Below are 27,940 nucleotides of genomic sequence, written 5' to 3'. Positions count from 1 at the left end.
TGATGCACTGACTGCAGGATAAGCACCAACTCTACCTACTTCTAATTTGAGCAACACAGAGCATAACTAACTAGTTAAGAGGCCAAGGCTACCAAACAGTTGGGTTTATTCAGTAGTTTTCTTTCACTCCTCAGGAAAACAGTCTGTTCATTTTTCAATCCAAAGTAAAGCACCTCCACTTTGTGCTCAAAACATGTCAAAGTGACCCCGCTCTGCTTTCTAGTAAGTGCATGGGATCATTGGATGATGATGTTTTCTTTTCCACAGTTATTTAAGGTCAGGTTTTCATCTTGGGTAAACTTTTATAGCTGGAGTAATGACAGCATGGGACACAAGTACTACCTAGGTCTTGCAAGACACTGCTGAATGTCTAATCCAGCTCCTGCTCCCCCACTGAAGAGGATGAGTAGAGGGGTTTCACAGTCACAGCCTCAGCTCCACCACCAGCACATTTGGCAGACATCCACAGGAAGTGAAAGGCTGAAAGAGATCACCTCCATTCCCCCATGAGCAAGAGGAAAATACCAGAATAGGATATGGTTCTGTGAGCCACATCCATTTCCCTGTTCAGGGACTGCAGCAAAGGTAAAATAAAACCATGAGGATAAAACCTTATATGACTAAGGAAACATAAATATATGTAATCAGTTGAAAGTACTGTACTCAGGTCTGATTTTTTGATGAATCAAGCACCTTCAGATTCTAAGAAGAGCCATATAGAGTTACAGCTCTCTCCCATTTCCCAGTATCAGGCTTGTTGTTGGCAGTTGTTCATATATAGCTGCTATATAGCACAGTTCTATTTCTTACACTTTGGAGACCTCTCCTTGAAGTCAATTTGCATTATGCCTGGGCAAATATTGCAGTATCAGGCTGCTCATTAAAGCCCTGGGACCACTACTGCCCCTGTTTAAATTTTGCATTACATCAGTCAAGGATACACAATTATCTGTGGAGTACTTCTGAAATGGCCAAGGTCACATGAGGATTTTATCGTATTACTGCAGTGCACCATCTTCCTTGCCAGCCCATTGCTGTTCTGCTACAGACTACATTACCATGCATCAGCAAATACACGAGCACACTGCTATATTTAGTGTTTTATACATACCACTAAAATAGAGGATGTGTCAGCTTTTAATCCAACTTCAAATTTTTGTCAGTGAAGTGAGGGCTCATTTTCCCTACCAGTGATGAAGTGTGCTCTGTGTTAGTCATCTTGAGCTATGTGGTGATAACTTTAAAATACATTAGGCAGCTAGAATGCTCAATCTGAGTGGAATGTTTTTTACTAAGACATATACTCGGGGATAGTAAGGACACACAGCATCAGTCAGCCAGGTTTTAATGGTGATTGCCACAGGCTACCTGCAAACCCAGCAGCAATCTGATGTCAAGAGGAGCAGCTAAGCAAGGTGTTCTCTGGGGTACCACAGCAGACAATTAGGACCTCCTACATTGCAAGAAGAGATAGGTGGTGCAGACTGGGTTTGGTGTTATGTACCTGGCAATATGAGAAGAGGAACATTGATGACTTGAACAGAGTGGTCTATTTGCAATATTTGGTGACGGCACTGGGGCAGTTCTATTAATGGCATAGTCTATTAATGACATTAGGAATGTGGTTTAATGGCTGAGACCACAGGTACCACCAGGATAGCCACATTCATTCCCAAAGAATGCAGAGTTCGGTGGATGAATCTGGTGTTTTGAGAGGTCCAGGTAAAGCCACAAAACAGGGTAACACTTGCTTATTGATGCCATCACATACAAGCAGTACACGTACGAACTGCCTTCCTGTCTACCGCTTCTACAGAAAGACAACAGACAACTTGCTCAGCTCAGGCCAAGGCTGAACCTGCCTGTGTGAAACCAGCTTTTCCACTCCTTGCCCTCAGATGCTCCACAACTGCTTGTCCTCTCTTGCAACTGTCCCTTGCACCTTGCTAACTACATCTTAAAGGGTGTGGGCAGTACCGCATTTGTAGCCTAGGTCTAAGTCCAAAGAACATTGTATTTACTTAATATCATGAAATTATATAAATATATAAATATCTAAGTCTTTGTGGAACTCTATTTCAGCCCAACCCAGAGCTGTCATACCAGCCCCATGATGGTGTGGCAGGGCTGTTCTCTGCCACAGCCCTTCCCAGCTATGTGACCCAACTTGCAGACTGGGTCTGGGAACATCCCATCCCATCCCTGGCCCATCCTTGTCCCCAGGCCTCATCCTGGAGTTGTCTAACCTCTGTTTCCATGTCTGCCCCAGTCCCCAGGGAGCCACTGGCTCATGCTGCATCCTGTCATGATTAAAGAAAACAGAAAGTAGAATAAATTCTTGCCTCTAGAATCACATCTCATCATTATTTAAATTTTTTGAATGGTTAGATCATCATTAATTCCAGTGCATGCAGTGTTATAAGTACCAATGTTATTACATCTGGAAGTAATGACACAAGGCCTGTCAAGCATGCAGTGACACTGCCAGCAATGCTGGTACTTAAAATGAGGTTCCCTGGTGTGGCTGGGTGGTCTGTGCAGCTGTAGCTTTTCTTAGACACATTTTGGGTATCCTGCTTAACATATTGCAAGGCACCCACTACAAACCCAGGTAATAGAAGCCCCAAAATATAGCATTTATTTGAGGAAAAAAAAAAAAAAAAGTAACATAGATTTCAACAAGAGAGAGAACAGGATTCCAAAGGGCAGGTTTTTTCCCTCTTACATGCAGAAATGGTTTACATGGAGGATGACTGGCAGCTAAGGACAGCCCAGCCTTGGGGAAAGGGCTGCAGAAGTTCCCAGCCCTGGAGCTGCAGCAGCTCTGAGCTGCCCTGTGAATCCCAACTCCTGGTAGGGTGGGGTTATAGGTGCTACTTGGTGGGGAGGGCAGGGTGACCCACTGGCACTCTGGGGAAAGACTCTTTTGGCCTTTGAGAGCTCAAGAGCTCTGACCAAGAAAGGGGTCAGAAGAATAAATGACAAAAGAGAATCAGATAGAATAAGAAGTAACCATGTAAGGGGATAGTGATGCAGAAAACAAACTTGAGTAGAACACTGAGTGCTGTGTTCTGTGTGTGGCTGATCTGGGCAGGATAGGTTTTCTCCTCATGCAATAAATTCCAAAACCTTACTATTTATTATCCAGAAAGCATAGAAAATATCAGAAATGTTTAGCAACTACAAATCTGTAAGAAACCCTTGTCCCTCAGTTCAAGACATAGATTTGCCCTTTTTTGTAATTTAAATAATGTTTTCTCTTTTTATCTCTCTCTTTTTTTTTTTTTAATTCTTCAGTACAACAAATTTCAAAGCCAAAAGTTTCAAAGTTATAAAAATTAGCACTTCTCATTTTGAAGGCTGTTAAATCATTGCATGCTGAGACGTGTACCTATTTTACAGAAACAATTTGAAATAGAAATTAATGGATGCTAACTTTTTCCTGTAAAATGTTCTATTTGAAGAATATGGACATTTTCTGCCAGAAATTTTTAATGATAAATTTATTACCAGCTCTACCATATGCTAGATTTCTATGACTAAAGTTTCACCTCAGTGACCAAACTGACCTGTCATTCTTCTTTCACGCCTGCAGTCATCAGCTTTTCAACCATCATTCTACAGCTCTACCATTAGGCTGGGTGCTGAAACTTTATCTCTTTTAGTGACAAAATTAATATTGTCACAAAAGTAAAACAATTAAAAATCAATATGTTATAAAATGGGAATGCTGCTAAAATAGTTTTATTTAAAGTGCATATGACATTGACACGTTTTCCTTGAAGTAAGACTTCAGTGGCACAGAGAGGTTTTGATCCAACAATGAATACAATTAAAACAATTGCTCAGTCAATCTCAGCACTTCTGAAATTTGTTTACCTTTGGAAAAGCCCAGGCATGTGTTTCATTGGCAAATACCATCATGGAATAAACCCACATCCAAATCATAAAGCAGGAAAAGTTAATGTGTATAGAGTTTGAATGAAAATACATGCATTTACACTCAGCCTTTTGTTGACCTGAAGTTAAGTACATGAGGGTGGAATTACCTACAGAGACCTGAGTTTTCTAGCCCAGGGTTTCTGGCATTTTGCTAAGCCACCATGTTTGCCAGCAGAGCCACTGAATCAGTGAAATTGGCTCCAAAAAGCTGCATTCATCTGATTCTAACCGAGTTAAGGTTGGCCCCTGGAATGAACTGTGGATGCAGTTTAGATCAGAGACAGATGCAAGAAGAAATCACTGAGTGAGCAAACTGGCTTAAACTAGTCCTTCAGGACAAAAAAAAAAGATGCTAAGTCATCTAGGGACAGAGGGGTAATTACAGCAGCAATGTCCAATTGCTTTCCTTTTAATTGGCACACACTGCATACATCCTGACTAACAAAACAGAAAATGCAGTCAGAAATGGGTGACTCCAGAGGTCAGTTAGTTTATGACTGAAATATTTCTAGCTGGCAAAGACTTTTGTGGGAAGGAGGATTCATCTAGACTTTGGGGACATTTCTTTTTGCAAAACTGTGGGCTGCTATTAAACCCCAGTAACCCACATTCTGGGAAGCAGTTCCTTTTCTCTGTATTTCTTAATTGTGCTTCATTACAATTTAATAAGGACATTTACTCTCAATTAAGCAAATCACCCAAGCAGTTTTTTATGCCCCTTGCAATTAATTGGTTTTGTCAAATGCAGGTTTAATTGTGTGTTAAGTATCTTGCTGAACTAGGATCTGTGTGCGTGTGTACATATCTGTCTATCCAAACCTCTCCTTAGCTCCTGGCATGATAATGTATGTGTGCTTCAGGGTATCTGAGTCTTTAGCTGTGCTTACTGCTCTGGTCTTGGTGTCTCTCTGGCCCTAAATGATTCCTCCATAATGGTCAAACTCACTAATGCTGTTAATGTTGAAAAATGCTTCAACCAGACAGTGGGTTCCTGCTAAGGGAGAAATCAGGCACTTGGACTCTGGACATGTGGGTCCCAGGGGGTTGTTAGATCTTTTGAAAAATATGCCTCTGTAATGAGCCTTTTCATCAGATTCAGCTGCTGAGTGACCACTGAGATAGAAAAAGCTCTGAGGTATTCCTCATCTCGACTGACCTCTCACACACACAAATACCAGTGCCATGGCAAGACCTTGAGTCCTACTCTGACACCAGTGACAAATGTTTGGGTTTATCCCCATTCTTCCAGAACTTACCTTGCAAGGTGCAAATTGCAAGGTGATGGATTATCAGCTTTCCTAAGAACCACCTTAATCCTACACCCATAGGTCATGAACAGCAGCATGGAAGTGATTGTCACAAAAGCACTGAACACCCATTTAACAGCAGAGACTCCCTGGGTCCTCTATCAATGAATGCATGGTTACACAAGCCACCAAGAAACTTTGAAGAAGTAACACAGCCTTACCTGCTTTTTCCTTGCACAGCTTCTGAAACAGCATCTGTAAGAAAGTGATCTTTCTTTAATATTGGTACATTTTTTCCTTCAAATAAGTTGTACATTTCAAGTTGACAATCTATATATAATTATTAATCGCCACCATCGTGCACAAGGCATAAAATCCAGAGCTTATCAATAAAAATCATATCAATAAAAATCATGAAGAGTAGCTAGTTTTGCTTGCTAATGACAAGTCGGCACCCATTCTCAAATCAGGTTCACCTGTCTTGCAGTGAGTCTAGCAGTCTAGTCTACTCTACAAGCAGAGTGTGTGCTGCAAGGATACATGAGGTACAACACACTGGAACACGCCTGAAATGTACTTGCAATGCTGGTGGGGCTCAGGGAGCAGACAGGCTGCTGTAAGTTATGTAGGCAGCTGTACTGATGGGCAAGAAACAGGACACCATGACTCAGAAAGGCAGAGACATGTTTCCTGTTCATCTGTGACCAAAAGAGCGTTGCTCTGCCGGAGGGTCATGAGCAAACTGACCTGCCATGTTGTTTTCTTCATATTTTTTACTTTTCTGCTTTGGGATTGCCATGCTAAATGAAAGGGGTGCCATTAACACCACATTTGGATGCACCTCTTGGTCCATTACTTTTCTCCTTAATAGATTTTAGTGCCCAAATGAGTTTGTTGATAGGGATTAAATCCTTTCATAGATCCATCAACATTCTCAGCAATGCAGGCTGTAAATGAAACTAGCATAATGGGTGGAACTGCACCTAATTTCTTTTTTAAATTAAACAGAAGGGTGAACAGATTCCTCCAGGTACCAGTGTGAAGTGCCCAATACGAAGGTCGCTGAAAAGACAGCTGTCTTGTGCCTTGCAGTGACACACTCCCTGTTCCTGTTACCTGCTTGTCCCTACATGGACAGCCTTTTCATCAGATACACCAAGTGCTCCGTTATCTCTTCAGTCAACATTGCTTTTTCAGACTTGATAGGAATCTGTCTATGAAAACATGCGTTTTATTTATCTTTTATTTAATGAAGAATTTTACCGAGATATTGGAAAATTCCTCCTCTGAGCACAAAACTGAATTGATTAAGCATCTCTCTTAAAAACAGAGAGAGTACAGCTAGGCTACAAATTTTTTGCCTTCTGCAAGGCAATTTCATTCTAGAAGAGCCTCTTGCTCCACTGTATGGTCTGCCTGAGCAGCAGCTGAAGCTGGTCTGTCTTTAGCCAGCAGGGATCAAGAGGAGTGGTCACTTCAGATGGGAAGATAATGAGTGGCTGATCCCAAATCAGGATTCATTAGTGGCAAAGCATCTCATTTCCACGGAGAAGTAGGAAATTCAGGCATAGGCTGTATCATCTGGCAAGGGACAGGCAGGTCCCACATGAGTATGCCAGGTTTTTGGGATGCCTTTTTGAGTGCGGCATATCATGTCTCTCCACTCTTCAGCAAGCTGCAGTGTTGTTTATCACCCTGCCTGGGGACAGGCACCTGATTTTTAGTATCACAACTCTGGCATAAACCCGGTCAATGCCTAAATTGCTATACTGAATCTTTGGATAAGCACTTCTTGAAGAATACATAAATGATATGTGAATCAAAAATAAATATGTCAGTCCTTCATGGATAGCTGGTTTGTGTGTTCTAGTGTTGCCAGAAGGACACTAGCTATTAAAATCATACTCAGGCTATGTTAACTTCCAAGATCTTTTTAGGATGCCAAAAAAAAAACAGGATGCAAATTATTGCTGGAACAATCCCAAGTGGCAACAGAAAGCTGCCAACTAGAAGTGATTTATGGAAATGATAACACACTATATAACTAATTGTGTAACAAAATACATTTACTGGAGGACTAGCAACCCATCTGAACAGCATGGCACCAGCTAATCAAATATATAGAAACCATGGACCGAGAGAGTACAATTCTAGCCAAAAGACTGCTACAGCACCTGCTGCTATGAATAATAAAGAAATCATTTGCGTACAACTCCAGCTGTAACATTTTTGCAAGTGGAAGTGTCAAACAGAAGCCAAAGATAAATACACTCTGCTGATATAGCCATGTGTTTTTTTGCTGAAGCATGTAAACTAGCCCACAGAAACCAGAAATGTTTAGATGCTGGGTCCATTCCTCCCCCTCAGCAGTCCTGTGTTTCAGCAGAGCCATCCCACATTCACCTATGTGAGCAAAGGTCTCCAAAAGCTTGCCTGGGCAGTGTCACCCTGTGCTCTGTGATCAGAGCAGGATGAGCCAGTGACATGAATGAGGCAATTGTACTCTGAGTGTTGGTGCAGCTAGCTCAGGAAAAACTGTGGATCTATTGTTGGGAGGAAAGTGGACATGTTGCACTTATAAAGAACCTGGCATGGCCTCAAGTTTCAACAGTTTTTATTGGATTTTAAGAAAAACTTCACAGAAATTATTGCCAATCATTGAGACAGGCTGTTTGTTCAGGGAAGGGTAGAGTCACCATCCCTGGAGGTATTTAAAAGATGTGTAGATGCAGATGTGGCACTCAGGGACATGGTTAAATGGTGAACTTGACAGTGTTAGGTTAATGGCTGTACCTGAAGATTTTTGAGGTCTTACACAACCTAAATGATTCAATGATTCTGATTTTCCTGAAAGGCATTCTGTGTGGAAAAAAATAATTCAAATGAACTCCTCGGATGAAGTGGAAGTGAAGGTAGAAGCAAAACGCCACAGCATTATAAAGTCAACGAGGAAAATAAACATATACATCAAAAAACGGTTTCTCTGATGTATACATAATCTTTCATGGTTATAAGTGATCAGGGTATGGAACTCATCAAACAACTGGATTAAATGACTTAATAACATCCCAGAAAGCTTATTGTCACATAAAAGCTTTTTTATTTTTTTTTTGTTCTACACAGATTATGAAACAGTTGACTTGAACAACTTCAAAAACATTTTAATTTGCAACAGCACAGGGATTCTGCAATGCCAGCCAATCCTGTAATACCATACACCATTTTAAAGAAAAAAAATATCATTTTTCATCCAAGTCTTTTGCTTCTCTCTTCCCCATCAACCTCTATTAGTTATTAGCTCCTTTATGCTCCCATTTCAAATATGCCCATATCTTCCACTGATATTTCTGAGTACCTGTCAAACTGTCATCATTCACTCTCAGGAAATCACACCCTCCAAAAAAAAATAGAAAAGGTAATTAGTATATCTGTTTAGCATGCAAATAACTCTTCTAGACATTTAATAAAAAAGCCAGAGGATTTATTCAACATAGATATGGTTTCAAAAATATCACTGCTATCAAATAAACCCTGGCATTTGGACAGGGCTACTTTACATCTGCTGTTAATAAAAAAGGCTTTGGATTCTGTAAGCTTATATTCTGCAGTGAGCAGCCAGCATCACCACTCTGAAACACGACTCTCCTTGCAGAGGAAAAAGGATAAATCTGTATGACTTCCAACTGGTTCACTGATACTGAAGGAAACAACTCTAAACTGAAAAAGGTCCTGCAAAGTATAAAGATTGAAAATCATGCTGGTTCTTCATTCTACCAATTTAATAACCTGCTAGGCTTTAATTGGAGTGACATATAGGCAGTTTTAAAGGAGGAAAACAGCAATCCACATGCAAAACTCAATCATCTGCATAGCGGGTTTATTAGATCCTTTCAGAAAGATGTTGACAGAAGGAAAGAAAATCCTAGTTTCTGCTTCAAAATAAAATTCTACAGCCCAAAAAGGGAAGTAATATTAGGACACTAAGCAATGTTAACCTTAACTTGAAGTTACCTGGCCCCTGCAAGGATATCTTCAGTCTGGATGACACTTGCAAGTTCCCTAGAGAACGTTAGCTGAGAATTATGGCAATACTGAAGCTGTTCTGCAGAAAATACTGTTGAGACTGCTGTGTCAGAAATTCGATTTCTCTCAAAGACTTGGCACCCATCTTTGGTGCAGGGTTGAAATCGCTGCTGGATTTTAGTGCTTAAGATGTATCTTCAAAGGCTGACAACAGGGCTCATAATTTTCCTTTCAAATACAACCACTGCAGAGGTGTTTATTAGAGACCATATTTAATATATGACTGGAGTGCTATGAGTGCTATTGGAGAAGTCACTTGTGGCATGGGAGACGGATCTTGGTTGGATGGGATTCTGCCTCATACCTGTTGCATCACAGCATGTTGGCCTCCTCACCAGGTTAGAAAGTAGGGGGAAGGCAAAATTCTTGATTTCTTCCATTGAACCTGAGCTACTGTGCTGCAAACTATTCATGATGGAGTCAAAGAAAGAAGATTAAGTCTGCAGTCAAGCAAGTCTTGTTGCTTGTTCACAAGAAGAGTGACCAGCAGGTCAAGGGAGGTTATTCTGCCCCTCCACTCTAATGAGACCCCATTGGGATTGCCGCATCCAGCTCTGGGGACCCCAGCACAGAAAAAATGTGGTGCTGTTGGAATGGACCCAGAGGAGGGCCACAAAGATGATCAGAGGGCTGAAACAACTCTTCTATGAAGACAGGGTGAGAGAGTTGGAGAAGAGAAGGCTCTGGGGAAACCTTCACTGCAGCCTTTCAGTACCTACAGGGGGGCTTCAAGCATCTGTAAGAATTCAGAGGACACAGACATGTCTTTTGAAAACCCTAAACTTAATATTCTGAGCTGTGTTCTAAAAAGGTAAGATTGTAAATATTGCCTAGAGATATAAAAGCATATTTAATAATTGTGCACAGCTGCTACAAGACACATAATGAAAATTTGAAAACAATTGTCCCTAGTTTAGTATTTTAGTTGGTAAAATTACCCTCACTCACAGTTTTCAAAATGCATTTTACTTTAGTCTAAATACTTATTTTATTTAATTTTGCAGCAAGATCAGCACTGGTTCAAAAACTCATAGAAGGAAGTAGTTATTCAATTGCTTTTTTCTGTTTGCTACTAATATGTATCTATTTTGCCTAAGTACTATTGATAGAAGTTTAGAAAATAATGTGACATTTCTTATGTCTGCTGTTTTGAAAGCTTTGATCAAATAGAAATCTGCCTGGAAACTATTTTAAAGTGAAAGCTTTTGAATGGCATTAAAAAAAGGTTTACAATAAGTGGAGCAGGGCAATAATAAAGTATATAAAAATGAAAACCATTTCAACAATGTTCCAAGTGAGATTAGAAGAAAATGAGCTACAAGACTAACAGTAAAGGAACATGCATTTCAGTAAGTGTAATTTATCATACTTATCTAAAAGAATTTATTATATTAACAGACTAGGGAGATTTTACCTCTTGCAGCTGCTATTATTTCCAAACGTCAAGCAATTACAACCTGGGGGGTTATAACCAAGTTTTTATTGAGGAGGATTCAATTCCAACACATGAGGAACAGCCACTTGCGGTGAGTGCTTGGGTGTGCTTCTATGGTATCTTTTACTGTATTAAACCATTGCAATTGCTTGTTTTGCCATCAGATTGGATGACACCATTCATCTCTGTGGCATGGCTGGCTGTGCCTATTTGTCTTGCACCAGCTCTAGCACTCATCTTGACAAATAGGAATCAAAAGCAGCAGAACATTAATTTTATCCCAGTTTCTTCTGTTTAATTCGTTGCTTTCATCACAAGAGCTCCATTACAGCTCCATTTCCTCTGTTGCACATGTTGCTCTAATGCAAGAACTTTGTTTAATACTCTGTAATCTTGGGTTTTTTGCTGTCATTCACTCTACATTACCTTTGCTTCTCCTATGATTTCTCTTATGGGATGACTGTGTTTGCTATTCCATGGTCTTGGAGAGTGAACTATCTGATCTCCTATATTTGGCCCCAATACAACTAGTGGAAGTCTGAACATGAAAATTTTCCTGTTATTTAATGGAGCAAAAAGCCTCTGTGTTGACAAGAGCCTCTTTGTTGCTGACTATGCCATATCACATATGCAGGTATGCTCAGATACCACCATTTACATTAGGGTAAAAAAATTGTTGCAGAAGTTTGCAACTGATCTACAAATCCCACAGAGGGATGAGAGCAATAATATGCGAATCAGTAGAAGTGGTAATTTGGAGCTTGTGACTATTGAGGACTTTTTCCACACTCTTTTTCAATTTAAAAATTCCATTGACATGACTTTTCAACAGAGAATGTCAATTATCAAATAAAAAAGCAAATTGTTAAAAGGTTTCATTTTGATAGCTATGAAAGAAAAGTACTTTTTGTGTTGAAAATATGTTTACTTCAATATTTAACTCACTGAATAACATTACATAAGAAATTTGCAAAGCCAGGTCTTGAGCCATATAAGAAAATTTTACAAACTGGCAAAGCATTTCACAGAAAGGAAAGACTATTTCTACAAATATTTGTACTTGAAACCACAAAAAAGGTTTCATAAGGTATCCTAAGTTTAGATACCTTCTTCACCTTCAAGGATTTTATTATACCTGTGATTTTGGAGGTCACTGGAATTAATTTAGAAAATAGCTCTGAACAGGTAGAATTATTCTTTTTTTAATACTATTTTGGAGATGTAGATATTTAAAACTCTAGAATGTTACTTTGCTGTAATATATCCATGGTAATTTTCTTAAATTTTCAGAGATTCTATATACTGTGCTCATGGAAGTCCATGTTCTAACCAAAGCAAGCTGAGAGAACAGCTTCTCTGTTGTCACTATTTTGCCCTTTGTGGCCAGCTGGATATACCTGAGAGACAGAACACAGATGTTTCACTGCAGAAACAGATGCCCCTCGGCCCTTCAAGGTGATCAGGGCAGCCGAACAGGTCTGGTTCCACCTGGTATAAAGTGGTGATATATTTCCATTCTCTTTCACTTACACAAACTCTTAGTAGCACTTCCCACTTTTGTGCTTTTAGATATGCTTTAATAGTAGCCAATATTTTAAAATCTAATTAAAATTTAGCCTGACAGTTGGGTATTATGTTCTTGCAAAGCAGGTACTGGAAACCTCAAGAATTTTGCCAAGAAGACAGTTTGTGGAATATGTACACACTTTTGGTTTGCACCGTGTCTTGAATGTTCAGTTCATCCCATCCAATTCCCAACAGCCACTCTTAAGGATCACTTCCTTACAGGATACAGTTCTGCCACATCTCAGCAAATTTCACCCTGATAAAATCAAAAAATGTCCTCTTCATTATGCTTTTACTTTTAGCAAGTCCCAGAAGCACTTAGTCATTCTGAACTCTTGACTCTGCAACAGGACTAACATCAACATGCTCAGAACTGTGCAAATAACAATTAGCTCAGTCCTGTGCTAAGATAACCAGCCATGATGCTGTATAAACAAAGACATGAATTAAAACTGGAGATAATGTAGTTGTCACAACATAAGCGTGGGGGTCAGGTGGAAATGTGATGGGGTGGAGGTGGGAGGAAGAGAGACAAAAATGAAGAGCAATGACTGCCAAATGGAGATGAACAAAAGTGAGAGGCCAGAGCAGCCCCTGCTTTTTACAATCCTGGAACAATACAGTGAGTCACACATTGCTATCATTTTTACCCTCTTGAGTAGGAAGAAGTGCTATATCTATTTTAAAGATAGAATGAAGTGGGAAAGGTACAAGAGGTCACAGAACAACAAAGAAAGGCATGAAAGCTGGGGACTGCTATCCTGCTCTGGGAAATGAGTGACTGCTAAAGCAAACAGCAGTTAGCAGTAATCCATGGCAGAGCATGAAAACTAAGCCCTGTGAGCTCTGGCTACAGCTGTGGTGTTATTTTAGCTTGGCTCAGAGCAGTACTTAGCTGGGAATGAACTTCAGACCGCTATTAGCAGCAGTTTGTTTGTTTTCACTACTGAGTGTCCACAGAAATGTTTCATGACGGCTAGGCTCTAAGTGGATATCAGGTATTCTCCTTCACAGTCAATAAAACTCATCATTGTAATTTTGTCTTAAATAAAAATGCACTTTTCCCAGTAAAATGATGTATTAGCCATCAGTTAAAAATCTTGGTCAACATTTTAGGCTTTTTGAGGAAAATCAACACAGGTTTGTTTAGTGGTCATTTTTCAGTAAAAGGTAAAGCAGGGGTAAGTGAAGAATAAGTTGTTTTATTCCAAAGAGTTACTGAAAATACAGAAGTTGTGCATAGCAGAAGACCTGTGGACAGCTTTGTGAGAACACCTGCAGAAAATGTTAGGTAGCATCTCTGCCCCTTCTGGCATCCCAGAGAAGCAGATATTCTAATTGTTTTGTATCTTGTAATTTTTAGATTTTAGTCTTTATAGAACATTTCAGTACTGGAAACCTGCTGTAAATCCTTTTCAATCTGTGATCCTTTTTTTTTTTTTTTGTCTGCCTCTGTGGTTTTATCTCTGCTTATCAGAGCTGTTATACCAGATTTGAAGAAAAACCTTTTCCCATGCAAATGACATGCTTTCCCTTTGGGAAGTTTCATACTTCACCCTAAGAAAGAACAGAATGGTTTTCAGTGTGCCAGCACCAGGTAAAAGGATGCCACCTACCTCACCACCTCCACAGCAAACGCACCCAAGACATGTCAGAAATTACAGCTCCACTGCAAATTCTGGTGTAGCCCATAGGAAAATCAATGCTTGTGATGTCTATTGACTTCTGTTTTTTATTTTCAAAATGAACACTTCAACCCATATAAACATAGGACAATACATTTGTGTTATGGTTGCAAAGTTAATATTTTCATAGCAAAGCATACATTTCCCTTTGCAGTGGGGTTCACTGCCAGAAAATGCCCAGGTGCAATTCAGGTAACTGCCATGTAAACACCTAAACAAGACACAGACCTAAACAACTTCAAAGCCCTGTGTTCCCAGCTGCTTGCCTTACTTTTTGCCTTACCTGCTATGCACCCTAACCACGCCCTCTCTTCCCCTCCCCAAGTAAGCATATGCACACATATATAGACACACACATACTTTTAGATGTATGCATGTGAGTGCACCCGATTCACCCACCCTTCCAGTCTTTTCCCTGCAAAAATTGCTGAGGTTGTGAAAGAGCATAAATTTGCGCGCTCACCTACTGAAAGGGCTGCTGGCTTAATCTGTGCCCTCCAACAAGTCAGCGCAGCACTGGCTGAACAAAGAAATGAATGTTCTGCAGCTAGTCATGAACATCTCCACTGCTACAGTGACCCTTGGATTACTGCTATCCAGAGCAAACCTTTAAGCAGATTGGTCTCTAACTTCTGCAGCTATATCACTCCTAATACACAAGTCAGAGATGTTAGGGTTTCCACAGCCATAACCATATTTTATAATTTACTGTCTTACAGACATCACAAAATGTCAGTACAGAAGCACTGACCTTGACTTATCTGTGTCATATCATGTTTAAAATCATTGGCAAAAGTCACAATGAGGTACTTAGTCATCTGCATGCATCCTTCTCTGACAACAGGAGAGAGCAGATATTTGTTGGGGACTAGCTCAAATTCCAACCCCCCTCCATCCTCCCACACACACATACACATTCCTGCATAGCCTAAGACAGATTCAAACTCATTTCAATATATGTGGTACTGGCTAAAGCTATTTTAAACAAAAAGAAACAAAAAAACCAAAAAACACTTTACTTCTGGAAATGGAGTAAAATAACTGCACTCCCACAGAGGGGTTATAAAATTGTCATGGGCAGCCAAAACAAATATATTCACAGAACTATCTCCATACCTTGTGCTCCTATATGAAGACCTTGTTTTATGCTTCTCTTCAATGCAGACAAACAATTACTTTCTGTTCCTTTTTTTATTTTCTTTTTTTTTTTTTTTGGTAGCTAAGCACCATGACCTTCCTAGAAATATTCAAGGATCCTTTAGTGGAAAACTCCACAATCTCTTCAGTGTTACTGTTCTTCATAGTTCAGTATGATTTCTAAATGGAATAAACTGAACTTAAAAGTACAGAATTTAAAAAGGTGGTATTATTCAAGTTTCAGGCAATTTAAATAAAAATAAATTTTTCATAGCATTGCTTAATATTTATTACACATTTGTTGAACAATTTTTATACTACTCACATACATATCATGGACTACAACTAAATGCTGATGGAATGAATGGAGATTTTTCCATCACCTTGCCTATCACCTTTACCTTTTTGTCCTTAATCCCTGAGACAAATATTATCCTTTTCTGTTTCCTGTTGTGTAATTCAAGATAATGGCCACTGCTTAAAATTTGTTTTTACAGTTAGATTTAATGTGCTATTCATCTTTTGAAAAGAACTGATTTTAGAAAAAACATCATTGCTTCAGCTGATCTTAAATCAAGGTGAATCTGATTTATATGAACTACAAGTCAGGTCCAACAAGAATAAACTTTTAAAGCAAAAATTATTGTCTCAACCCAGAAAATTGAGAAACCCCACAGTAAAGGGTGTACCTACTGATCCACATCTATCTTCTGTTCAATTTTACTCAGTCACAGGAACCAAAAATAATGTCAACTCATGATGCAACATCTGAGATCAGAAAGCAGTTATTGTTATTCAGTTTCAAAAAGTTTTCTCCTAATTGGTATATTCTAATATTCCAAGAAAAAAATTAGAAAAACATTTGAAAAGGGCTTCTCAGTGGGAAAAACCTACTAATTATTGCAAGAAAGGATTTTTGGCTTCCTATGCTCTCTGGCTGGGCTTCTGAACTATAGTCAGAATTCACATCTGCAACAACTTTGGTGATACCATACAACTTTTGGTGATGCTGGAAAACTGGATGCTGAAATGTCTCCCTACCTTTACAGCTTGAATTCTGTTTCATAGAAATGTACATTTGATTAGTAATTGTTTTATTAATTATTGATGGAAGTAAAGGTGGCTCTCCCAAAGTCTCATGGCTGTAAGATGAACTAGTTCCCCATTCCTTGGGACCTCAGTGCTGTCTGTACAAAGAACAGTAACTCTCAGTTATTGAGAGACTCAGTTTGCTCTGTTATTATCTGCTCTGACAGATCTCCTACACAAATCCTTCCTCCAGAAGCAGGAGCAATTATTTTGTACTTCATGGGGTAATGACATGAGAATAAAGGAGAGATGTCACATTACACTCATTCTGCTGCCTGTGCTACAATTCATAGTGACAGTATCTGAGGACTTGTTCCTACTGCACTAGGAGTAAGACAAGACCTTTACATAACTATAAGTAGCTCTTTAGCCAGAGAAACATGTAAATTCATGCATGTAAATTAATGCAAATGAATTTTCAAAATTTGCTGACCTCTTGACAGGTGATGGAAATAAGTTTGAGGGCATTCTCCCAGGATTAGCTGTACTTCAGGACTAGAGGCTAGGTCTTGACTTAATCTAGGACCTACAACATCATGAGAGCTTGAAGGAGACCACAAAATACATAGAACCTTACTATGAGCTGTTAATGAGAGTTAATGATACAATATCTAGAATTTTGACCTGCTTATTATGTAACTTCAAACGTTTCATCCCTTGCAGCAATAGCTGGGGCTTCATGGCTACTTGCACCTTTACATTCAGGGTCCTCCAGTATCTTAGGCTGTCTTTAAAACCCATTTATCACTAGAAATACCTACTAATATTTTATAGTTGATGAAAAGAAGAAAAAAATCAATTAAAAAATTAATGTTTACACCAAGCCAAATAGGATAGTATCAAAACAGACTCAACAATGTAGTTTATGACAGCATATTTTAGCTCACCAAGTATAACAGCCATGTACAGTGTCAAACCTACTTATCATCTACATGATTAAAGAATGAGAATACATAACTCTAGGCAGATGATTTAAGAAAGGAGAAGATGCCGTACATATTAATTGACTGTGAGATTAAGCAACTATCATTATTTCACTGTCTTCTTTATATTTCAGAATCTTAGTACCCCTTTAGTCTGAATTCATAGCTATACAAGCCCAAACAGGGAGCAAATATTGGGTGTATGTAACACTACCTGGAGTTCCTCCAGTCTTCATGCTAAACATTCTTAAGGCCCTTTAAAGATAACAGTCTAATTTCTTGCTGCATTTCTTCTACGATGTATTGCAATATTCACCTTCATTCTATGTCAAGTCTAATATAATTCATAACTAATCTTGGGCAAGCCTAAGCTCTCTCTTAACTAAAATGTATTCTAGTATGAACATTTTTTTTTACTAAATAATCAAACAATGACATTTCTATGACATTTTTATTTTAAAGAATTCTGCAGGACAGAAAGAGACACTCAAATTACTTTCTGCACAAGGGCTTTTCCACATTTGGTACCAGAATGTACCCACCTCTCTTATCTCCAGAAGTTCTAGAGTTTTTGATCCTGTGTTGTAAATTTTCAGTACACTACCTGTCAGCTTTTTAATGGTCACAGTGTTTTGGAGCACATATTGAGAGCTTTATCCATATGAGATTAAAGTACAAATTCAAGACAGCAACACAGAGAATGCAGCAACTTACCATTTATGTAGCATTATGTTATTTTATTGCTTACATCACAAAGTGTCTCACATTCAGGATTCAACCAGAAATAAGGGAACACAGGTCAAACCCCATGCATATGTATAGGATGAAAGGATCATCCTTGGATGGAAGACCTCACAGCCTAGCTTAGACTTTTATTCTAGATTCTAGTGGCACCTCTGCTCATGGCAGAGGGATTGGAAATACATGACCTTTAAGGTCCCTTCCAATAGAAACTATTCTATGATCAGGATGCTCAGGTGCCTACTAGAGATGTTTACAATTTCTGAACTGGTGCCAGTGGATAATGGATACAAAAATAGACATGGCCATCTTTCTGCCACTAGTTCTGCCCCTAACAATGGAATTAAAAACTGAAACATGCCATTTTGCATACACAAGGAAATATATATTTACAGCTGATTTCAACACTGCTCTTATTTTTCAATATACTCAGCAGCTACTCTAGATCATGAAGCACAAGATTACAAAAAAAAATTAAGAAAAAATTAAGGAATTCCTGGCAAGTTTTACATTCCCCTTTAAAAAAAAATTATATACACCCTCCCTTCCTCCCTTCCCTCCAGCAAATACCACTCATGTTTAAGATTAGATTATTTTTCTCCCTATTCCTCTTTAGCTGCCAGAGAGTGACTCATTGTCAGATTGATCTAATTACAATTACAGACCTTGTTCTTCTGGTGTTACAAGGGAAAACTAGGAAACATAAAGGAAAAGGTCAATACAGAAAGACTCTACAAGTCAGGATATGTTAAACAGTGCCACTAGTGATTTCTGCTGATTTTTCTGTATTTTTTACAATAATGCAACAGAAATCAATTACACTTCTCAGACACCTACCTGAAAGGTTGGTTTTGTTTCCATGCTACATTACAGATTTTAGTTCTTTGGCATAAGAGTGAAACAAAAGTGTAATAGTTTAATAATATAGTTTAATAATAGCATCATATAGTTACTGTTAGTAGAATAATGAATATGAGCTATTTATGTAACATGCATGTGATATTTTGAAAGATTTATACATGGTTTATGACTCTAATTTATACACTTTGAAGGCAAAAATATACTTAAAAAGAGTGAAATTATTTTCCTGAGAAGACCTCTCTGCTGTTTGCCTTCAAGTTTTTCTAGGAGCCAAAGAGAAAGGTCAAGTCTAAGGATCTTGCTTTGTCGGAAAGTTTATTTAATATTAGTAACCAAGAGCATTAAATTTGTAAATTACTGTAATAACTTTTGTGTTTTCATATACTTCTAATTTTCCCAGAGAATGTAATTAGAGAGTAGGTATTTAACTGCACTATCCTTGTCACTGTCTTTATCTAATAGCTGACTTTATGCAGCTAAATATGTCACCCCTGAGAGTCTTCTGAATTTTTTTGGAGATGCTGGCATGGTTGTTAAAAAAGCACAGCTACCTTAAGTTTTGCAGGGGAAACAATTAGTAAATCTTACTGGTTTGGCATTTTAGAATAAATCAGCTTTGCTGGAGAAGTTCAAAATACTGAACAAACACAATAGCGATGCAGTAATACTTTGGAAGACATTATCAGTTGGAATTAGCAAAGCAGGTTGTTAAGGCTATATACTGCTTAATTTTATTAATTATGTTTCATTTTGGTTAAAAAACCAAAACCATAAACCTCATAATTGCAGCTAATATAACTTTGCCTTTTTTGTTTTGGAGAAGAGATATGAAGTATAGCAAATAATATTATTTTACAGTGGCTAATTAAACAACCACAAAGGGGGCTGGAAACATAAAGTGCAGGCCACTTGAAAGTCTTTATTGAAAAAGGGGTATGTCCTTGTAACCTAAACTCTTTTATTCCCAGGAAGATGCCTTTTACAGAACATGACTGTCCTCAGTAGTGCCTAAGGCAGTTGCATAGAAGAGACTCAGTTCAAGAACAGAACAGAATAAATGAAAATGAGGAGTCAAGAGAAAATCAGAATTTCCATTGCAACATTTTTATATTATTCATTATTATTCTTTGCTATCCACAAATAATGAAGAATCAAATTAATGTAAGATATGAAAAAACCCCAAACCTATATTGAAAATCCATGATCAATTTCTACATTTAACTGAAAATAAGTTTTTTTTACATTTACAAGTCATCAGGTTGTTAAGTTTTGGCACATGTAACAAAACTTTGAGTTCATCTAACAGTACATTGCACATGTGGGATTGACTTCATCTAGTAACAGGTGTCTACAATGCAAACATTTACAGCTGAGGCAGTTATTCTGTCTGGGATATTGGTCATCTCACAGAAAAATCTCATGAATAAAGCATTCTCTAAATGTGCCTGGTTTTGGCTTTAAAGAGGATGACCATCTCTCCTTACATGTAAAAAGTCCAAAACATGACACGCATTTTGTAGAAACAGCGTTTTCCACAGAACTGCAGTTCTGTGCAGCATTTGTCTTGCCACACTGAATAGTCCCACGAAGATCTGCAGTGGTACCTCCTGACCTCTCTGACTCAGTACTAAGGTTTAGAGAAGGTACCTAATAAATGTAGCAGCATCATGAGAGGCGTGAAAACACTTTGTCAAGATGCTAGATGTAGATGTTACTAGATGCTATTAGACAAAATCACTCATGTCAAGTTGCTTTCTTCAGTGTAAATACATCTCAGTGAAAAACATGAACTTGATATCAAAGCTTCCCCCAAGGAGTTTTTCAAACCCCTTATATTTCCAACAATCTGAAGCTTAGGATTGGATTCACTTAGCAGAGCTAGCCCTTACAAACATATTTATTGAATGCTCAGCAAGTGAACTGACTACAGAGGAACTAGCAGAAAAGATGTTCATAAATAAGAGGGGATGCCTTGTAATGCAAAATAATGTGATAAAGGCTGGTAAATGGCCTTGGTATGCTGACACAAGTTCTCTGCTCTTTGATGGCATTCAGGATGGCATTCATCCTGCAGGTCCTGGTCCCTGCTACTCAGATACTATCCTCAAGGCCCTGTCTTCCTCATATTTACCCCTACTGCTCCTCTTCATCTCCCCAGGATTTGCTGTTAGAACATTTCCTGCAGGTACCTCCATCACCTCTTCCACTGAAAAGGCAGCAGTGACTTGCCATTAAAATCACTGCAGGCAAAACAGGTTACAACATCTGAAATGAGCAACTTGAAAATGAGACCTGGGGATGTAGTAACTGGGCAGGTGGTTAAATATAGGACAATATGGAAACATTAGCAGCTGGGATAGCTGCAGCAAGAAGAGAGTCTATTTATTTCCTCTATAAATGGAGCAGTCTATCACCATCACAGCTCAGTGACACTCCATCCTCTGGCTTGCTCAACCCAAAGAAAGCTCATGAGATGTTCGGATACATACAGAGAAGAAAGGACAATAACAATAACAAAGCAATGTCTTTCTGTGAATTAGTATGCAGTGTCATGAAAGACATAATGGAAGAACCATTGATCATCTCCCAAAAGAATCACAGACTTTTAGAGGATTCACAGAGGAACCACTCAGAGTTGTTAAAAACTATGGAGAGAGCATAAAAAACCAGTTGCTCCTAGGAGGAAATTATAGCATGGAAGATGTTCACAAGTGCATACATTTAAAAGGTATATAAAGACCTCTACCTTGATTTGTAACCCCAGAACACCAACATGCAAAGTCACAAATTTAAAAAATAGGAACAGAAAACAGATTTTTTCATGCAACAGCAAATTATATATGACGTACATTTCTACAGGAGGTTTTGAGTGCTCATGTTTAGCAAAGAGACAAAAGAACTCAGACACCTTTTTGGATGTCAGAAATATCCATATTCATTATTTTTCAAGCCACTGCATTTTTTAAATGAAATTACTTGAATAAACCTATTTCTACACAGGAGCCAAGTCCTCTGGGTGGAGGTTACATCCCATATTGTTAGCAGCATATTCCATGTAAGCCTATGCACCAGGCTACAGTGATGCCCTTTGAAATTTGTGTTTCTGGCCACCCTGAAAAAAGACACTGTGGATCTCATCCAAATAACAAGCCTCCCAAAATGCCCAGAAAACATTCAAAGAAGAGTTAAACAGAGCACTACAAGGTGCTTAAAAAGTTATCATTAATTACAATTATGCTATAAAATAATAAATAACAGCCACAAGTGAAGTACCTTAATTTTCTTTGCCTTAGTTTTTAATTTCCTTAGTAGAAAACTCTAGATAATATGGTCTGAATAACACAATCTGCTCATCAAACTAATTACAGTATAAATTTCTACGCAATCTGTTTAACTAAGCATTAGCTGGAAAGTTCTTGAGAAACCCTTACCAATGTAGTGAAAACCTTCCTTTATATAATCATGTGAAAGAATATAAGAAAGGGAAGAAATCCATTGAAATTTAGCTCTTAGAAAGCTGATGAATAAGCTAATCTGTTACTGAGTGACTCAACGTTCAACTGTTTAAAAATGGCATATGAACAAAACCCCAGGAGAATGCCATTGTTCTGAGCTATTTTCTTTTCTTAATTAGTCCTAATGCTATTTTATAAAACTACTATTCTCTCTTTTTAGGTATCTTTGATTTGAACACATAATTATGCAAAATATAGAAAAATAACAAATAACAATAACAATTTTCAAAGTTAAAACTTGCACCTTAAATTGGAACTGCAGTACTGAGAAAATTACTGAATTTGGGCCTCTTTTAGGATATGAATTGAATATGTTAATTTTATTCAGCAGAAACAATGGCACAGTGCACATACATACAAAATCCACCAGAAATAAGGGAAGGTCACCAGGCTAATCACTTTGGCTTATTTCCCTTTTCTGTACTCCCATCTGCCTATTTTATCTGCTCTTCATATTAAAAAGGAAAAACTTGAACAAAGTTAGGCCAAAATCGACCTACTTTTTTTGTTAGTTTTAATTAATTCATTTTTTCTTTGCAGCATCTCTGTAATTTCTATACCTTCTACTTCACACATGGTTTCTCTATAAAGCCAACTAAATAATGTCATGTATTTTTTGCCACTGATGAGAAAACCTGTAACAGTACAGTACTGAATCATCACCAGGGGTGGATCTTTGCATTCAAATGGTGTCGTATGCAGGACGGGTATCTCCACATTGAGAAACAGGTCACCTTAAGCCTACATGAAATTAGAATTAGCAAGTCTGCAGATCAAACTAATTGAAGCAGAAGAGCAGGTTTCAGTAACATGATTTCTTGGAAGTGTATTCTTTCCTCATAATTTTGTGCAAATATATTAATTTTACTTCATATTAAAATGCAACACTTTTCTCTGAATCTTCTCCCAAGCAAGTACAGTCCATGTTACTTATTAATCAAAGACTGTGGAAAAGGAATTTTATCAGTAGGTGAGTACAGTCATTTGAGAGGAAAGAAAACAACCTAAAGTACAGAAATCAAATCAAGTGCTACAAGAAGTACTGTGTTCTGGTATCAGCAATGCCAACTTTTGAAAAAGAACATTAAAAACTTTTCCGAGATGGGGACAGAGCCAAAACTCACTGCAGAAACAGACAAACCTGGCAACTGCTTATAACACAGCTCAAGACCTAATAACAGGCCAATCTGCCAGTCAGTTCCTGCAACTGGCAGGAATTTTCAGATCAGTTCAAGAGTGACTGGGATGCATGGACCACAATAGCTGCCAGCTCATGAGGGCTTAGCATGCTGGGATGAGCAATGAGGAACGCAAGCTAGAGACTGAAATTGGAAGAGATCCTGAATTACAGCCTTCTTCCGCAAACCTACTTCTCCAAAATTTGCTTTATTTTGATATAAGAAAAGTGCAAATAAAAATTGAACAGAGCTTTAATGAGGCTTGAATACAGGACAAAGAAGAGATTATGCAAGCAGACCTAACTGGAAAGGGGAAATAAAAAAAATATAAAGCAAAGACGCTTTAAAAGAACTGCTTTTAGATTTATTGGCTTCACTCAGAAATCGAATCCCAGGCCTGACTGAACTGTCTTTCCAGCCACTTTCTGTGCTTGGCAGATAAGATGCATAAGGAAACAGTTTGAGTACAATTGCCAACCTGAATTTTGTGGAACCACGCCAGACTATCCTAATCACATTCACACCATTTTGCTTTGGCTTTCTCAGGTCTCTAAGAAGAAGCAGATTTACAGTTCAAGGTGTCTCAATGAAAACAAAAGGAACAGAGAGCCTGCAAACAGACTCTGGCTCTGAAGCAGAAGAGTTTGTATTCCCTATTATTTCACATGGACCCAAAACAAAATAAATTGTGAGACAGTTTAGCTCAACTCAGAGCTCACATAAGATAATCTTATGGTGGCAAACCAAGTAGCTGGGGCTGGATTCAACTTTCAACCACATTCAGGAGTGTTCTTTCTACCACTGCTTGGTAAAGCAGAGCACAGCAGGTACTTTAAAACGCATTTCACTGCACAGCTACATTCACATATCCTCTGAGCAGACAACAGTGTGCTTTCCTGAAGGCTGTTGTGGTGGGTTCTGAAACCCCCCAGAGAAGAACTGCATGAGGGCTCTGGGTGAAAAGAATTTAACAGAATCTCCATCCCTCTTCCTTGCTGGCAGCTGGAACAAACTTCTGCACCTTGTATTTCTGAGATTACATGAGTTCTATCCCTTTGCTCAGTACTATATAGATGAGCAGAAGAGAATAACCTGGTTTCTCCAGAAGAAAGGGAAAGGGAAGAAAGATATTGCAAATAAAGGAATTCTTAATTTTTTCAGCACACCCATGAAGAGGCTAAGCTGGAAACTGTAAATGTGGTAAATAGATGTGGGCAGATTTTCTGGCAGTGGTAGCTCTACTAGCTACTCAGACAATCTTGTCCAAAAGACAAGAGTGGACATCCTATACTACAGAAAATTCATACAATAAACTAAATCCCATACAGCAGTTCCATCATTGCAGTCTTTCTTCCTAAAGAGGAAAGCATTACACTATTGTGTGTCATGCATCCAGGACAGCTGGCAGGAAAATGTGATAGAAAAGCTGTTTATTCTTGAAGAGGTACTATTTTCCATCCTCTTCAGAGACATATAGTTTCATAGGGTCAGGATCCTGTCCCAGACAGCATGGTTTGGAAATTTGCTATTCTCTACTGGAGAAATGCTAATGAGCACAGCCTTTTACCCAAAACATCTTGATGTCTGAGGCTCTTGCCAATTTGTTTGTTTGTTTGTTTTAATTAAGAAAGAAGTTTGCTCCTCATGCTGAGAAGCAACTGGAGAGCCTGCTGTACCAGGGAATGAAGAGAAAATGTGAGTCACGTTTGGCAGCATCTGCCATTATACACAGCAGAAGCTGCACTTAAGCCAGTGCTTGCTAACGCAAGTGAACTAATAGAAATAGAGTCTTATCCATCAGCATCACTGCATAGGTCAAGAGGCAGATGTAGCATATCTATTTGATCTGGGATGCTGTATCAAGAGACCTCAGGAGGGTTTTCACAGAGTGATTCCTAACTCAAGAAAGCCCCCAGGCTGTTTGAACTGAATAGCAGATGTAGAGATAGATGATACTGCTCTCAGGTACAGCATGGATTGGCTTTGTAGGAAAGGCCACTAGATACACAAAGGAAGGAAGAGTACAATTAAGGCTGTCCTCTCCCTTTTTCCTGAGGCTATAGGATGGAAACTAGGAGGCAGGTCTGCAATCAGAAGTATTTTGGCCTTTGACCACAAAGGAACCAGTCACAATCTGGATCACAATTCAGCCTGTGTCTAGAGTCATAGCCTGGAATCTGGAGTAGGAAAAAAATAACTATTTAGAAGAAAATGGTAGTGCTCCTTTTGGTGCTCCTTTTCTTTCCCAGGTACAAACCCTGAACATTTGGAGGTGTATTTCTACACCTCACTCAATAAAAAGGTGCTTTTAATTTAAAAAGTATCAAACACATAAAAATACTGCAAAAACTTAAATGCATAAAATTCAGCATAGAAAAAAACAGTAACCAGATGCCTGTTTTTTTTGTAGTAAAAATAAGACAAAATAAATCTAAAATCAGCTAACCATCATTAACAGAAACAAGATAACACATATCATAAAATCATTAAGGTTGGAAAATATCTTTAAGATCATCAAGTCCAACTGTCAACCCTGTACCACCACCATGTTCACCATCAACCCATGTCCCCAATTGCTGTATCCACATGTTTTTTGAAATACTTCCAGGGATGGTGACTCCATCACTTCCCTAGGCAGTCTGTTACAATTCATTATAACCCTTTCTGTGAAAGTATTTTTCCTAATACCCAATCTAAGCCTCCCCTGGTGGAACTTGGAGCCCTTTCTTCTCATCCTGTCACTTGTTACCCAGGAGAAGAGGTAATGAAGAAGAACAGACCTGAAAACAGGTGAGATACAAAATATAGACAAAAACTCTTTGATATTGGTAGTGCTGTATAAAAGCAAGAGTGAGAGCATGGAACTCTTACTGTGGTGATGAAAGTAGGTTTCCTAAGCTGAAAAGATGGGATCTGCATCAAATAGGTGCAGAGGACTTCTCTGTGGAAGAGTACATACTCTAGGAAGAAGCGAGGCAGGGAATACAGAGATAGGTATGAATTTGAAGGGATTCACTAGTACATACATAAAATTACCTTGTTTCTGTTTGGGAGTCCCTTGATAGAAGGGACAAATGTGTTGTGCACCATATAACAATAAAAGAGGTAGTGTCAATCCTCCTGTACACAGACAGCAAAGCTGACAGTCTACTGCCAATGAATCTTCATTAAATTTAAGTACATAAAGCAAATTTGTTTTCAGGATGTCTAATTATCTTACATATTTATCTACACACATATTTATGGCACCAGTGCATATTTAGTAACCATTCTTTCTTTATGTGTATGTGCATATCTACATATACATGGATAAATAGCTTCTGGCCTTCCTTCCAATTATATAACTATTAAGCAATGTCTTCAGCTGTTAGCCCTCTAAAACTGTTTCTGACCCTACCTCACTTACAGTTTGCTGCATCTTGTTTTCATTATGCTGTAAAATTGAAGCAGTGGAGGAGGAGGGCTGTAAGAAAAGCATTTGTTCAATGAAGAGCCCCTCAAAATAGCAAATACATTTTACTGAGTTCTTTTAGTAGAAGCCATGTTCTTCTGAAAAGTTAACAAAGGAAGTTTTGTATCTCTCCTGATGGAATGCAATTTTCACACACACACACACACACACAGATATCAGAAACAGATACTTGATTTCTTATAAATATATCCAAAACAAATTAACTGTAGCACTGTGTCATAAATATAGTTCTGTTTTAATGAGTGTCATATCTTTTGCTGATTGAGTGCAAAAATCTCTTCTCAACCATTTAACTTCCAGGACAAATGGTCAGTATCCCCAGTGGCATGTATTAATTTATAGATGAGTGGGATCTTCATGGGATTACCAGCTGTTCTTCACATTTACATCCCTTGCCAAGATAATATTTCATAATGTTTTCTTGAACCACTCAATTACATGGAAAAGCCTCTGTAATGACCAGTCCTTGGCTCACCTTGCTCTCCTGTGGAAATACCATTAAAGCATAATTCTATGGGTTGGAAAAACATGTGTGAAGATATAAGAGTTGTCTTGGAAATACTTGGCTCCTTGTACAAGGAACAGTAGGATCTGCATAGAGCCATATCTCTCTACTGCATTTACCGGCAGTGTTGGCAGGGTTGTCATGTTAACTCTAGACTAGTCTATTGTGTGAAATACTTCTCATTTGATACATAAATCATAGCCTGTATTCCAAAAAGCTTTCCTCGTAAGTGTAAAGGAGAGATGCGGCAACAAGCATGCAGAGCAGAGAGAAAAAGAAGCACCACAGCTGTGTCGGGTTGGTGCACTGCCCTGTGTGGTGCACAAGTGGCCCAGCTCCCACCTAGGTTTGCAGAAACAGAGCTTTAAGAAGTCTTTAAAAAGAAGGTTGTGGCTGCACCCAGGCTGTTTACAAAGAATTTTCCTAAATTATGAGGCCCCAGCTAAGAGGGATCACAAAAGAACTTTTAAATCTAGAAAATTGGGATTGGGGAATGGAGAGATGGAAGGTGAGCGAGTATGCCAAGAAGTGTACATGATAAGAAAGGAACAGGCTATTAAG

At 38.5% G+C, this 27,940-nt stretch overlaps 1 protein-coding gene across 4 annotated transcripts in view; it reads right to left on the bottom strand.

Moving 5' to 3' along the window:
* The window catches only part of STARD13 (StAR related lipid transfer domain containing 13), a 285,456-nt gene that overhangs the window by 158,265 nt on the left and 99,251 nt on the right, over positions 1–27,940 (bottom strand). For all 4 annotated transcript variants that reach the window (XM_014249607.2, XM_014249609.2, XM_088068354.1 and 1 more), the window contains one exon: positions 5,411–5,444. In XM_014249607.2, the coding sequence (XP_014105082.2) occupies positions 5,411–5,444 (34 nt within the window). The remainder of the gene's footprint in view (positions 1–5,410; positions 5,445–27,940) is intronic.

Source organism: Pseudopodoces humilis, chromosome 2, assembly GCF_049639895.1.
Source record: "Pseudopodoces humilis isolate 2021_Gansu_Grassland_sample_001 chromosome 2, ASM4963989v1, whole genome shotgun sequence".
NCBI lineage: Eukaryota > Metazoa > Chordata > Aves > Passeriformes > Paridae > Pseudopodoces > Pseudopodoces humilis.
This window is presented reverse-complemented; position numbering and strand designations above follow the sequence as displayed.